Source organism: Mobula hypostoma, chromosome 14, assembly GCF_963921235.1.
Source record: "Mobula hypostoma chromosome 14, sMobHyp1.1, whole genome shotgun sequence".
Taxonomy (NCBI): Eukaryota; Metazoa; Chordata; class Chondrichthyes; order Myliobatiformes; family Myliobatidae; genus Mobula; species Mobula hypostoma.
Genome location: NC_086110.1, coordinates 6,252,671 through 6,266,733, shown reverse-complemented (window position 1 = coordinate 6,266,733; position 14,063 = coordinate 6,252,671). Strand labels below are relative to the sequence as shown.

The window sequence follows — 14,063 nt, the reverse complement described above, 5'->3', positions numbered from 1 at the left end:
GAAGGCCAGTACATCGTATGCCTTCTTAACCACGGAGTCAACCTGCGCAACTGCTTTGAGCGTCCTATGGACTCGGACCCCAAGATCCCTCTGATCCTCTACACTGCCAAGAGTCTTACCATTAACACTATATTCTGCCATCATATTTGACCGACCAAAATGAACAACCTCTCACTTATCTGGGTTGAACTCCATCTGCCACTTCTCAGCACAGTTTTGCATCCTATCAATGTCCCGCTGTAACCTCTGACAGCCCTCCACACTAGCCACAACACCCCCAACCTTTGTGTCATCTGCAAATTTACTAAGCCACCTCTCCACTTCCTCATCCAGGTCATTTATAAAAATCATGAAGAGAAGAGGTCCCAGAACAGATTCCTGAGGCACTCCACTGGTCACCGACCTCCATGCAGAATATGACCCGTCTACAACCACTCTTTGCCTTCTTTATCTAATCTTTTAACATTTGGAATGTTTCTATGAGATCCCCCTGTCATTCTTCTGAACTCCAGGGAATACAGCCCAAGAGCTGCCAGACATTCCTCATACGGTAACCCTCTCATTCCTAGAATCATTCTCATGAATCTTCTCTGAATGCTCTCCAATGTCAGTATATCCTTTCTAAAATAAGGAGCCCAAAACTGCACACAATACTCAAAGTGTGGTCTCGTAAGTGACTTATAGAGGCTCAACATCGTATCCCTGCTCTTATGTTCTATATCTCTAGAAATGAATGCCAACATTGCATTCGCCTTCTTCACAACCCACTCAACCTGCAGGTTAACCTTTAGGGTATCCTGCACAAGGACTCCCAAGTCCTTTTGTATCTCTGCATTTTGAATTCTCTCCCCATCTATTAATAGTCTGCCCGTTTATTTCTTCCACTGAAGTACATGACCATACACTTTCCAAGATTGTATTTCATTTGCCACTTCTTTGCTCATTCTCCTAAACTATCTAAGTCTCTCTGCAGGCTCTCTGTTTCCTCAACACTACTCGCTCCTCCACCTATCTTAGTGTCATCGGCAAATTTACCACAAATACCTTAATACTGTAGTCCAAATCATTGACATACATTGTAAAAAATAACAGTGCCAACACCTGTGGAACTCCACTGGTTACTGGCAGCCAGCTAGAATAGGATCCCTTTATTCCCACTCTCTGTTTCCTGCTGACCAGCCAATGCTGCACCCACGTTAGTAACTTCCCTTTAAATCCATGGGCTCTTATCTTGCTAAGCAACCTCATGTGCGGCACCTTGTCAAAGCCCTTCTGAAAATCCAAGTACACCACGTCTACTGCATCTCCTTTGTCTACCCTGCTTGTAACTTCCTCAAAGAATTGCAGTAGGATTGTCAGGCAGGATCTTCCTTTCAGGAAACCATGCTGGCTTTGGCCTATCTTGTCATGTGCCTCCAGGTACTCCATAATCTCATCCCTAACAATCGATTCCAACAACTTCTCAATCACCGATGTCAGGCTAACAGGTCTATAGTTTCCTTTCTGTTGCCTCCCACCCTCCTGAAATAGAGGAGTAACATTTGCAATTTTCCACTCATCCAGTACAATGCCAACATCTATCGATTCTTGAAAGATGATTGTTAACGCCTCTGCAATCTCTCCAGCTACTTCCTTCTGAACCCGAGGGTGCATTCCATCAGGTCCAGGAGATTTATCCAACCTCAGACCATTAAACTTCCTGAGCAACTTCTCAGTCATAATTTTCACTGCACAAACCTTACTTCCCTGACACTCTTGAATGTCCGGTACACTACAGATGTCTTCCACTGTGAAGACTGATGTAAAATACGCATTCAGTTCCTCTGCCATCTCTGCATCTTTCATTACAATATCTCTAGTGTCATTTAGTATTGGTCCTATATCTACACTTGACTCTCTTTTACCCTTTGTATGCTTAAGAAAGCTTTTAGTATCTTCTTTGATATTAGTTGCCAGCTTCTTTTCATAATTCATCTTTTCCTTCCAAATGACCTTCTTAGTTTCTTTCTGCAAGTGTTTAGAAGTTCCCCAATCCTCTATCTTCCCATTACCTCTGGCTTCCTTGTACGCCTTCTCTTTTGCTTTTACTTTGGCTCTGACTTCACTTGTCAGCCACGGTAGTGTCCTTCATCCCTTTGAAAATTTCTTCATATTTAGACTGCCATTTCTGCCCTGGGAAAAAGGCTCTGGCTAGCCACTCAGTCTGTGCCTCTTATCATCTATTTCATCAAGGACCTTCCTATCATTAGGGGTGTGGATGATGGCTGGCGACTGCACAATTGCTCAAGAGATGGACCAGCCCTTGCCTGCGTAAGTCAAGATCAGACAACATTCAGGCGAGGGTTGATAAAGTGGCAAGTGACATTCACATCATCAGTCATAAGTGTGGACACATGGCCAAGTGGTTAAGGCATTGGACTAGCGACCTGAGGGTTGTGAGTTCGAGCCCCAGCAGAGGGAACGTGTTGTGTCCTTGAGCAAGGCACTTAATCTCACATTGCTCTGCGATGACACTGGTGCCAAGCTGTATGGGTCCTAATGCCCTTCTCTTGGACAACATTGGTGTCGTGGAGAGGGGAGACTTGCAGCATGGGCAACTGCTGGTCTTCCATATAACCTTGCCCGGGCCTGCGCCCTGGAGAGTGAAGACTTTCCAGGCGTAGATCCATGGTCTCGCAAGACTAACATCAGTCATAAAGTACCAGGTAATAGCCATCTTCCACAGGGATTATAAGTACCACTCTTGACAATCAGTAGCATTACCAAGACATAGGAGCAGAATTAGGCCATTCAGCCCATTGAGTCTGCTCTGCTATTTCATCCTGACCAATTATCCCTCTCAACCCCATTCTCCTGCCCTCTCTCCATAACCTCTGACACCTTGACTAATCAATAGCCTATCAACTTCTACTTTTAATATACTCAATAACTTAGACTGAGGGGGATCCATCAATGCATTCCACAGATTCACCAGCCTCTGGCTAAATAAATTTCTCCTCATGTCTGTTCTAAATGGACGTACCTCTATTCTGAGGCTGTGCAGTCTGGTCCTAGACTCACCACTATAGGAAATATCCTCTCCACATCTATCAAGGCCTTTCAATATTCCATTGATTTCAATGAGATTCCCTCCCCCCTCCCCCATTCTTCTGAACTCCAGTGAATGTAGGCTCCGAGCCATCCAAATGCTGCTCATACATTAACCCTTTTATTCCCATAATCATTTTTGGAACCTCCTCAGACTCTTTTCCAAAGCCAACTCATCCTTTCTTAGATAAGGAGACTAAAACTACTCACAACACTCAAACTGTGGTCTAACCAATGCCTTATTTCATTACATCCTTGCTTTTATATTCTAGTCCTCTCGAAATGAATTTGTCTTCCTTGCCACCTACTCATCCTGCAAGTTAACCTTTTGGGAGTACTTGGGCAAGGGTTACTGGATCCTCTGCACCTCTGATTTTTGAATTTTCTCCATTTTGAAAATAGTCTACTCCTTTATTTCTTCTACCAAAGTGCATGACCATGCACTTCCCTACACTCTATTCCACCTGCTGCTTCATTGCCCATTTTCTCAATCTGTCTAAGTCCTTCTGCCGAATCCCTGCTTCCTCAACACTACCTGCCCCTCCACCTATCCTCGTATCATCTGCTCACTTGGCCACAAAGCCATTGATTCCATCTTACAAATTGTTGACTTATAAGTTGAAAAGATGTGGTCCCAACACTGACCTTTGCGAAACACCACTAATCACCATTACCAACCAAAATAGGCTTGCTTTATTTTCACATTGCCTCTTACTAGTCAGCCAATCTTCTGTCCATGCTAGTATTTCTTCTGTAATATAATGGGCTGTTATCACATCTTCCCAATCATTGAAGTCAGACTAAATAGCGTATAATTTCGTTTCTTCTGCTTCCCTCCCTTAGAGTGGAATGATATTTGCAATTTTCCAGTCCTCCAGAACTGTTCCAGAATATAGTGATTCTTGAAAGACCATTAGTGATGCCTCCACAATCTTTCAGAACCCTGGGGTGTAGTCCATCTAGACCAAGTGATTTATCTACATTCAGATCTTTCAGCCTCTCCTTAGTAAAAGCAACAACTCTCAGTTCTGCACTTTGCATACTGCTAGTGTCTTCCACAGTGAAGACTGATACAAATTCCATATTAAATTCATTTGCCATTTCTTTATTCCCCCATTACTACCTCCCCAGCATTATTTTCAAGTGGTCTGATATCCCCTCTCACCTCTCGATATATCTGAAAAAACTTTTGGTATCCTATTGGTTAGCTTGCTTTTATATTTCATATTTTCTCAGCTTATGGATTTTTAGTTGCCTTCTGTTGATTTTTGAAAGCTTCCCAATCCTCTAACTTCCCACTAACTTTTGCTATATTATATCCTCTCTCTTTTGCTTTGATGCTGTCTTTGACTTCCCTTGTCAGCCATAGTTGCCTCATCCTCCCTTCAGATTAATACTTCATCTTTGGAATGTACCTATCACGTACCGTCTATATTGCTCCTAGAAACTCCAGCCATTACTATTCAGCCACCAGTCCAGGTAGTGCCCTCTTTGGCCAGCTTCTCTCTCATGACTCTGTAATTCCCTTTATTCCATTGTAATACTGAATCATCCAACCTTATCTTCTCACTCTCAAAAATGCAGGGTGAATTCGAACATACTGTGATCACAATGTTGATTGGAATACACAGTCCACCTTTCGGGTCGAGACCCTTCATCAAGATTGACCAGTCCTGATGAAAGGTTTTGGCTTGAAACGTCCATAGATGTTACGTGACCTGCTGAGCTCCTCCAACACATTTTGTGTATTGCTCTGGATTTCCAGCAACTGCGGTACCTCATATGTCTATATTATGATCACTGTCTTCTAAGCGTTCCTTTACCTTAAGCTCTCTAATCATATCTGGTTCATTACACAACACCTACTGCAGCATTATCTTTCCCCTAGTGGCTCAACCACAAGCTGCTCTAAAAAGCCATGTTGTCGGCATTTTAGAAATTCCCTCTGTAGGGAAACAGCATTACCCTGATTGTCCTAATCTACCTGCAGATTAAAATCCCCCATGATTATCATAACATTGCCCTTATTACATGCCTTTTGTGTCCCCTGTTGGCATTGATATCCCACACCCTGGCTACTGTTTGGAGGCCTGTATATAACTCCTATCAGGGTCTTTTTACCCTTGCAGTTCCTTAAGTCTACCCACAAGAACTTCACGCCTTCCAATCCTGTGTCACCTCTTTCTAAGGATTTGATTTCAATTTTTACCAACAGAGTTTACCCCTCACACTCTGCCTACCTGCCTGTCCTTTCGATACAAGCTGTATCCTTGGATGTTAAGCTGTGATCATACCTGCTAATGTCTAGCTGCACTAAAAGTTCATCGATCTTATCCCATGTACTGCATGCATTCAAATATAACATCCATCATCATATAATACCCATTATCAATGTGCTGGGGGGGGGGGTGGTGATGTGATGAAGGGCTTATTTCCCTCCATTCAGGAGTCTAATGACAACAGGATAGAAGGTAATCTTGAGCCGAATGATACAAGCTTTCAGGCGCTTGCATCTTCTGCCCAAGGAGAGAGGGGAAATGAGAGAATGTGTGGGGGATGGGTCTTTGATTATGCTGGCTGCTTTACTGAGGCAGCAGGAACTAGAGACAGAGAATATGGAAGGGAGATTGGATTCTGCCAGGCGTCTAACTTAATTCTCTGCATTCATCCTGGATGAGTGCAGCCTCAACGGTACATTGGACATTCAACGTCATTCAGGGTAAAGGAGCCCAATTAACTCGTGTTCCATCTGCCTCCCCACATATTCATTTCCAGTGAATGATGACTCTTGGACATATCATTTTAAAAAGTTAACTCAGTTATCCATCCAGGTTATTCCAGCAGCACTTCCTAAAGCCACAATCTCCTCCACCATGATGGACATGGCCAGCGAAGGCAGGGAACACCATCGCTAGCAGATCGTCTCCAAGTGGCATGACATCCTAGGGAAAACTCACTGCTGTTCTTTCATTGTTGCCGGGTCTAAGCTTTGCAACACCCTCCCAAGGGAACATCTTCCCTAAAGGAACTGCAGTGGTTCAAGAAGGCAGCTCACCACTGCCTTCTCAAGGGTGGCAGAAGCTGGCCACACCAACAATATCGATTTAAAATTCAGAGTGTATAATTCCTGACACCATGCTCTCTTCGTTTCTTTTTCTCAGGACCACTGTACTGGCAGCAGCTGCCTTTTTGGATGCGTTTCAAAAAGTGGCAGACATGGCAACGAACACACGAGGTAGGAACCATCAGAATTATTAAAAGATTGGGTGCATCTGATTTCACTTAAGGAGCTGTCCCTCTTGCAGGAGGACATTATTTGACCATCTTGTCCTAGCGATCTGTGCAGTGGATGGTTCTCCATGTGCAGTGACAGTGCCTGGGAGTGAATCCAGACTGGAATGTAACGGAGGGGTTTGGATGGTCTATGTGAAATGATGGATTTCTGACAGTGAGTTGCAAGCTGTAATCTGATCCAGGGCTTCAGAGCCTTATGCCCAGAGTGGCATCATACTGAACAGGAATAGAAATGATGCAAACATGAGGAAATCTGCAGATGCTGGATATTCAAGCAACACACGCAAAAAATGCTGGTGAACGCAGCAGGCCAGGCAGCATCTGTAGGAAGAGGTACAGTCGACGTTTCAGGCCAAGACCCTTCTTTCAAATCTCTTACTATCTCAGTTAGGCCTGACAAAGGGTCTCGTCCCGAAACGTCAACTGTACCTCTTCCTATAGATGCTGCCCGGCCGTCTGCGTTCACCAGCATTTTTTGTGTGTGTTGCAGGAATAGAAATGAAAAGACTGGTTTTATTTATTATGGAGTACGTTATCCAGTGTAACATACCTCTCCGTGCAACATGTACCATTAGGGAGAGGGCTACTAAGTTTTGTCACCAAAATGTGCTGTTGCTTGCACAGTAGGGGAAAGGAACAATGGGTGTAACTGTGCTGTCACAGGAAATTGTGTGTGACAATTGTGTCATGACTAAAACAAGGTTTCAATGCATTGTGTTGCTGAGGGTTTGCATCTAGCCCTATGATGAACTTGCTCTTCTGTCCACAATCCAGTGATAAGATAATGACTTAGCTGGGCATCATGATAATGCCTTTGGAGAAAATGTGAAACTGATCAAATTGCACAAGCCTTATATTTTTTCCTCTTGGATGATGGTATTTTTAAGAGCTCTATTCCAGATAAATTTGCTGAAGGTGTTTGGGTGATTCTGAACATCAATTTGGGGAGGGTCCTTCCTTGTTTTGCCATGATCAGACAAGTGCACATGCCTGTCACGATTTAGAGACTTGTGTGGCAGAAGGAAGCTGCAGACCTTTGTCTGATTTCTGAATTACTCATTGCGTTGGGAGGCAGAGATTGAAGTACCATGGACCTGCTGAGGAAGTGGGATGGAAGTCAGTGGCAACAGATATAAGTCTCGTTGAATTCCACTTGAATGCTGGCAATGGACAAGCATTTGCCAATAGAGTGTATTTTAATGAAGTGCCAGTATGGATCGCTTTGGAGCCTGGGCAATCTCTTAAGAGGAGTTAACAAGACTATGATGAGAATTCAAGGATTACTACTTCAGGGGTAAGAATTGTTTTGTGGCTTTGTACCTGCAGATGGTTTAAACCTCTGCAAGAGAGGGGTGTTGCACTACACGAGGTCACGTACAAGTGGAAGGTATTTAGATGTCAAAGAATTATGAGAGAGTGTCGGCCTGGTCACTTCCGCTGCTTAGGTGGACAGCAGCCAGAGTGTATGAGTTAATAATGAAAGTCACGTAAATATGTTTATAGAGTGGGTTAGAATCCAAAATCTACCCATGATTTTATCCAGAATCAGTTGCTTGAAGCAATGGAATTTTAAATGGAGTTGCAGGCAGACAGAAGAGTCAGAATCGGGTTTATTATCACTGACATGTGTCGTGAAATTTGTTGTTTTGCAGTATACATTAAAATTACTCTTGTTATAATAAAATAAAATCTGTGTTGATCAAGGGAACTGAAAGGAGGAAGAAAGAAGCCACATGGAACTTGCAGCTTTCACAATCTTGTGTCCCAACACATTTCAGCACTAATTAAGCACAGCAAGATCCCATGATTAGCAACTAAACAAGTGAGGAGATGATCACCATCTCATGATGCTGGTTGAGGAAAAATAAATTAGCCAGGCTAATAGAGAAGTACCTTCCTTGCAGTGAAATAGTACAGTGGAATTTTGTTGATTCACCATGGGTTTTTGGTATTGCTGTATTATTGTTACATGTACCAAGATGAAGAGAAAAAGCTTGTCTTGCATATTGTTCTTACAAATTAAATCATTACGGGGTGCATTGAGGCAGAACAAGGTAAAACAATAACAATGCAGAATAAAGCGTTACATCTACAGGGAAAGTGCAGTGCAGGTAAACAATAAAGTTCAAGATCACAATGAGGTGGATTGTGAGGTCAACAGTACATCTTTTTGTCAGAGGTCCATTCAAGAGTTTGATAATAAAGTGCTTTGGGAGATGAAGGATGCTGAGGGACTGTGGGGAAGAGTGACTGATGTGCATGTAGCTAAGCTTGAGTCTGGTAGTACAGCCGCAGGCTTTTGTGTCTTCTGCCCAGTGGGAGGGCTTGTCCGAGAGAGAACGTCCAGAGTGGTGGGTGGGGTGTTTGATTATGCTGGCTACTTTACTGAGGCAGCGAGGTGTATAGCCAGAGTCCGTGGAATGGAGCCTGGCTTCAGTGATGTGCTGAGCTGTAAGCACAACTCTCTGCAGTTATCTTGCGGTCACGTGCTATGATGTCTTGTCAGAATGGCAGTACATCCTCCAAAGTCAGTGCAGCTCATGAGAACAAACTCCCAAGTTTCCCAAGTGAGGCTGGTTACTCATGGCCTTCAGACTCTCTCAGAGCTGCTACCTCATGGCACCAGGGTACCGGGCTCAATCCTGACTCTGGACTTTGCATGTCTCCCCCTGTGACCGTGTGGGTTCGCCGCACCCTTGCCCCCTCCTCCCAGTTTCTGTGCTTTCCTCCTACATCCCAAATACTTACAGCTCAGCAAGTTAATTGTCCATTATGAATTGCTCCTGGTATGTTGGTGAGTGGTAGAATCTGGGGAGAGTACAATGGGATTGGTGTAAGTGGGTGTTTGATGGGCTGAAGGGCCTATTTTCCTGCTATCTGCCTCTTCAAGGATTCAAGGGATTCAAGTTATTTTATTGTCATTCTTCAGCACAGAAGTGTAAAGGAGAACAAAATTATTGTTCTGGAACTGATGCAGTGTAAAGAACACAGTAAGCATAAAGAACACAATAAATATAAAAGCAATGCTATAAAACACGATGTAACACGATGAGTGTGGTCACTTACAGGCTTAGTGGCGCTAGGTGCAGACGTATGGTTGGTGACTGACAGGAAATGAAGTGACAACGTGACTTGACGAGAAGAACTCTTCTCGGTAGCAGCAGGGCAAATGGGCAGTGACTGTCAGTTCGGTGTAACTATGAGGTGCGGAGTATAAGTGTAAGGTGGCAATTTATAGGGGGATGAAGGATGCTGGGGGGCTGTGGAGAGGAGTGACTGACGTGTACGTAGTGGTGGAGTGTGTTAATGGGTGAAAGGTGTCGATCAACTTTGGGAAAGTAATTGTTTTTGAATCTGGTGGTCCTAGTGTGGATGCTTCGTAGCACTTTCCCTGATGGGAGTGGGACAAACAGTCCATGAGCAGGGTGAATGCAATCCTTAATGATATTCCTGACCTTTCTGCATATATGATCTGGATGGTGCCAGTGATATTAACTGCCGGTTGTAGAGCCCTCCTGTCCAACGCAGTTCAGTTTCCATATCACACAGTGATGCAGCATGTTAGTATACTTTCAACACGCATCTGTAGAAGGTCGTGATTATTGACTGTTTGCAAACACGGTCAGTGACCAGGTGGCTCAACTGGTCACATCCTGCCCTGGGATATTGTGCAAAGTTCCTCCACCTCTCATGAGAGCCTTCTGCCATTTTTATCCCCAGTGGCTAATTTTCCACATTTTTGGCCTTTGCGGGGGTGGATCCCAGCTACTAAAAGACGTTTGTGCATTGTTGTACTGTTTACGATGTGAAAGACCCAAAACCAGCAGTCTGTGAGGAAGTCAGCCAAACTGTTTTGGAAGGCCACTGCATCAAGATCAGGTAGCAGGCGGGTGCGTGACTTTTAGTAATTGCTTTAAGAGATGTGTGCTCCCTACATCTAACATTGGCGTTTAACTAAGCTTGTTCACTTTAACATGGGAGATGCGGGGAAGATTGGGTAAACGGAGCAATTTGGGAGATGCAGGGGAATTATTTTGTGGTGTGCTGAAATTGAGCACGAGGTTTTCCGGATGTGAAACTTGTCAATGAGAGAAAGCGTGAGGGCGGGGAAAGGAACAGGGCTGTTCTGTGCTTCTTCATCTTTTAATGGCAAGAGAGGGAGAAGTCTTGTACAAAAGCAGAGACGAGAGGAGCAGCACAGCGAGGTCACTGTGCATGTATGTAAATTGCCTGGTGCACAGTGCAGGACCAGTGTGGTTGTGAATGAGTTCTGATGGAGAGCTGGTATTTTCAGTTTGTTGTTTGACTGACGTGGAGTCAAAGCAATATAGCATGCGAATAGGCCATTCAACCCATCTTGTCCATACCAGTCCAGATGCCCATACAAGCTAGTCCCTTTTGCATATCTACAGACTTGGGGAAATATTCACACTGAGTGACTCCACAGTAACCCATCTCCACATTTTAAATTAAAAAAATACTTCCTGCAGGAGAGGGTTATTGGGCTTGTTGTGCACCTTCCACCTCTTAAAATGTGTTACCTGATTATCTCCAGCAAGCCTCTTTCACCTCATCACTGTGGTTTTGCTTTGAAGCATTATTCTTATTTTTCTGTTGCTGTCCCTTCCAGTGTCGACTTTGACCACCTCCTCTCCCAACCTCCGTCCCTTCACCCCATCCTGCCCCATCTCCTTTTTTCTCTCCTTATCTGTCTCTACCTATTACCCACCAGCCGTGACTGCTGACTCCATCCCTTTCCTCCCTCACCTGGATCCACCTATCATTTGCCAGCCCCCTGCCTCACCCCACCCTCTTATCTCTTTACATTCCCCTCTACACTCAGTACTGATACAGGGGCTTGATCCAAAACACCACCTGCCCCTTTGCCTCCACAAATGCCACTTGGCTGCTGAGTTCCTCCAGCAGTCTGCTTTTTGCTTCAGATACGTTTGTGTCTGACTCGAACTTTGTGCTTCATGCAGAGTCATCTGTGCTAAGCTTGTACGGCTCTGGTAATATATTGTCCAACGGTGCTTTCTAAAGCACTCTGGGGTATTTGTTCTTGCACCTACGATACTTTAAGTTGTGTACTTCTGTGATAGCGAAGGATTTGCTGTAATGTCGATATGGTCAGGTCAATATCCTGTGTATCCCGTGCATTTCCTGGTGTGATAGTGAAGGATTTGCTGTAATGTCGATATGGTCAGGTCAATACGCTGTGTATCCCGTGCATTTCCTGGTGTGATAATGAATGATTTGCTTTGATGTCGATATGGTCAATACCCTGTGTATCCCATGACTTTCCTGGTGTGATATCGATATGGTCAGGCCAATATCCTGTGTATCCCGTGCCTTTCCTGATGTGTGGATGAACATTTCCCTCTAGTGTTGTCCTTTCCTCATTGAGTAACCTCAGTGTTGGCTTCCGCTCACTGCCAAGCCTTATACAAAGAAGGGGCAGAAGACAGTGAAAAGAAATGCACACAAAGAGGCTTATTTGGGCTTCACAAGGCTTTGCTTTGATTCCTTCCCTGTGCTTGAATCGCATCCTTGTGCTCTGATCCAGCTCTCTGAGGGTCAATGGTGCTTAACGCTGACCGTTAATAGACTGCATGCAGTCACTTGGTTCTATAGTGGCTTTCTGCCCACTGAGGCTTTGATCAGGGATTCCTTACCGAGAGGTCCAGTGAAACTGTGCAAGCTGTCCTTTTACTTAGAGTTGGCCAGTCGGTTTCACGCTCCCTAGAGATATAAAGCAAGGAAACTGGCCCTTCGTCCCACTGTCTCCATGCTAACCATCAACCGCTGATTCAACATTACTCCCATTTTCTATTCTCCCCATGTCATCATCCCCCTCCCCATTATGCCACTCACTTACACACCAGGGACAGTTGACAGCAGTCAGTAAACTGGGGAAGCAGCCACTTTCACAGGGGGAATGTGCAAACTTCGCACAGACTGCACCAGAGGTCAGGATTGAATCCATGTCCTTGGTATTGTGAGGCTGCAGCTCTAACAGTTGTGCCAGTATGCTGCCACCACTTCATGTGTGTCTGTTGCAGCACTGGTCTTTAATGCTGACACTTTCTCAGATAATCACAGGTGTGTGTGTGTGTGTGTGTGTGCGCGCAACAGAGGCACGGGCACGCACAGACACAGACACACACACACACAGACTGACACAGGCACACCAGCAACAGTTCGTTCAGCTATTGCCTCATAGTCCTGTCTTTGGCTGCTCTCTGGGTGACCAGTAGGATTCCTCCAGATGTTCTAGTTTCCTCCCACATTTCAGAGAGGTGCAAGTTAGTGGGTTCATTAGTCATTGTAAATTGCCTGAGTGTGCAGGTGAGTAATTGAATCTGGGAGGTTGCTGATGAGAGTAAGAGGAATGGGATTGATGCAGATGGGTGGTTGCTGGTTCATGCAGATAAGTAAGCCTGTTTCCATGCTGTCTTTCTCTGTGACAGTGGGAGGTGTGTGAGTGATCTTTGGTGAAATTTAGAGCTGCCTTGTGAAGTATCCTGTTGCAGGCAGAACTCAGTGAGTTGTACTTTTTTGCTCCTGCAACTGTTAAGTGGCTTCTGGATCTGTGAGCGCCTGTTTATGTTGGAAAAGCTTCAAACACATTGTGCACAATTGAAGTGATTCTGTTTATCTGTCAAAATGGAAACATCGAGGGCTCTTGAATGGAAAAGGCCACACCACTGGCATGATTTTGTCTGGAAATGATCACAAATGCATTTTTGTACAGAAAGTTTTGTGGCTTCGTGCTTGGACACGTAAATCTCAGAAATTTTGACTTGTAGGCAGCAAGTGATCTCAAGATTTGTTTTTACTGATCCTTAAAATAGGGTAGTGCACTCTCAGATGGAAATGTCCACCTTATTTAAGACTTAGTTAAGTACCCAGAGCTATCTTGGTTTCGATGGTCAAAGGAGGACTACTAGCTGGAAGCTTGATGTTTTTGAGAAAGTACTTCCATTCCAATAGTCAAGGATGGATACCTTTGGCAGAGCGTCTCTCCATTGAAGTGGATTTAGTTTGCAGACAGTGATTACTTCCTGAAGTCAACCTAGACCCAATGACTCCTTTACTCAGGCCACTTTTATAAGTCTGGGGAGATAGGTAGTCCATAGAATTTGCTGAATATATCCTATCATTCAGTAACATTGTTTTTTAGTTGCATAATGTGACTCTATATGCATGCTTTCATCCTAATGTTCTGCATTCTGAAAATCAACTTGAAACACTAAATATCCAGCTTGAAATGACCAGTTAACCTATCACTAACTACCATTGGCAGAGCGATACAAAATATCTTTTCTGTGTTTCTTTATAGACCATTTGGCCCATTTGGTCTATGTTGACCCACTAGTTTTCATTTAAACATATTTCCATCATATCCCCCCAATTCTACCATGTACCTGCTCTGGTGTCCAGTTAGCCTTCCTGTCTTTGGGATGTGGAAGGAAACTGGAGTACCCTTGGGAAACCCTCGCATTCATAGGCAGAACTCCACACAAATGCACTGGAGGTCAGGACTGAATTAGGGTTAGGGTATTTCCTAATTTCACTATTGGAAAATGTGCCCCTCTATCAGGGCATCCTGGTAGAAGTAGCAGTTCTCCATCCACCCTATTGCCTGTAACATCTTTAAAACTTCACATGAGGAACCATCA

At 44.3% G+C, this 14,063-nt stretch overlaps 1 protein-coding gene across 16 annotated transcripts in view; it reads left to right on the top strand.

Annotated features, from left to right (window-relative positions):
- Positions 1-14,063, top strand: part of mtss1lb (MTSS I-BAR domain containing 2b) — a 190,708-nt gene that overhangs the window by 51,329 nt on the left and 125,316 nt on the right. For all 16 annotated transcript variants that reach the window (XM_063066618.1, XM_063066621.1, XM_063066629.1 and 13 more), the window contains one exon: positions 6,249-6,322. In XM_063066618.1, coding sequence (XP_062922688.1) covers positions 6,249-6,322 — 74 coding nt within the window. The remainder of the gene's footprint in view (positions 1-6,248; positions 6,323-14,063) is intronic.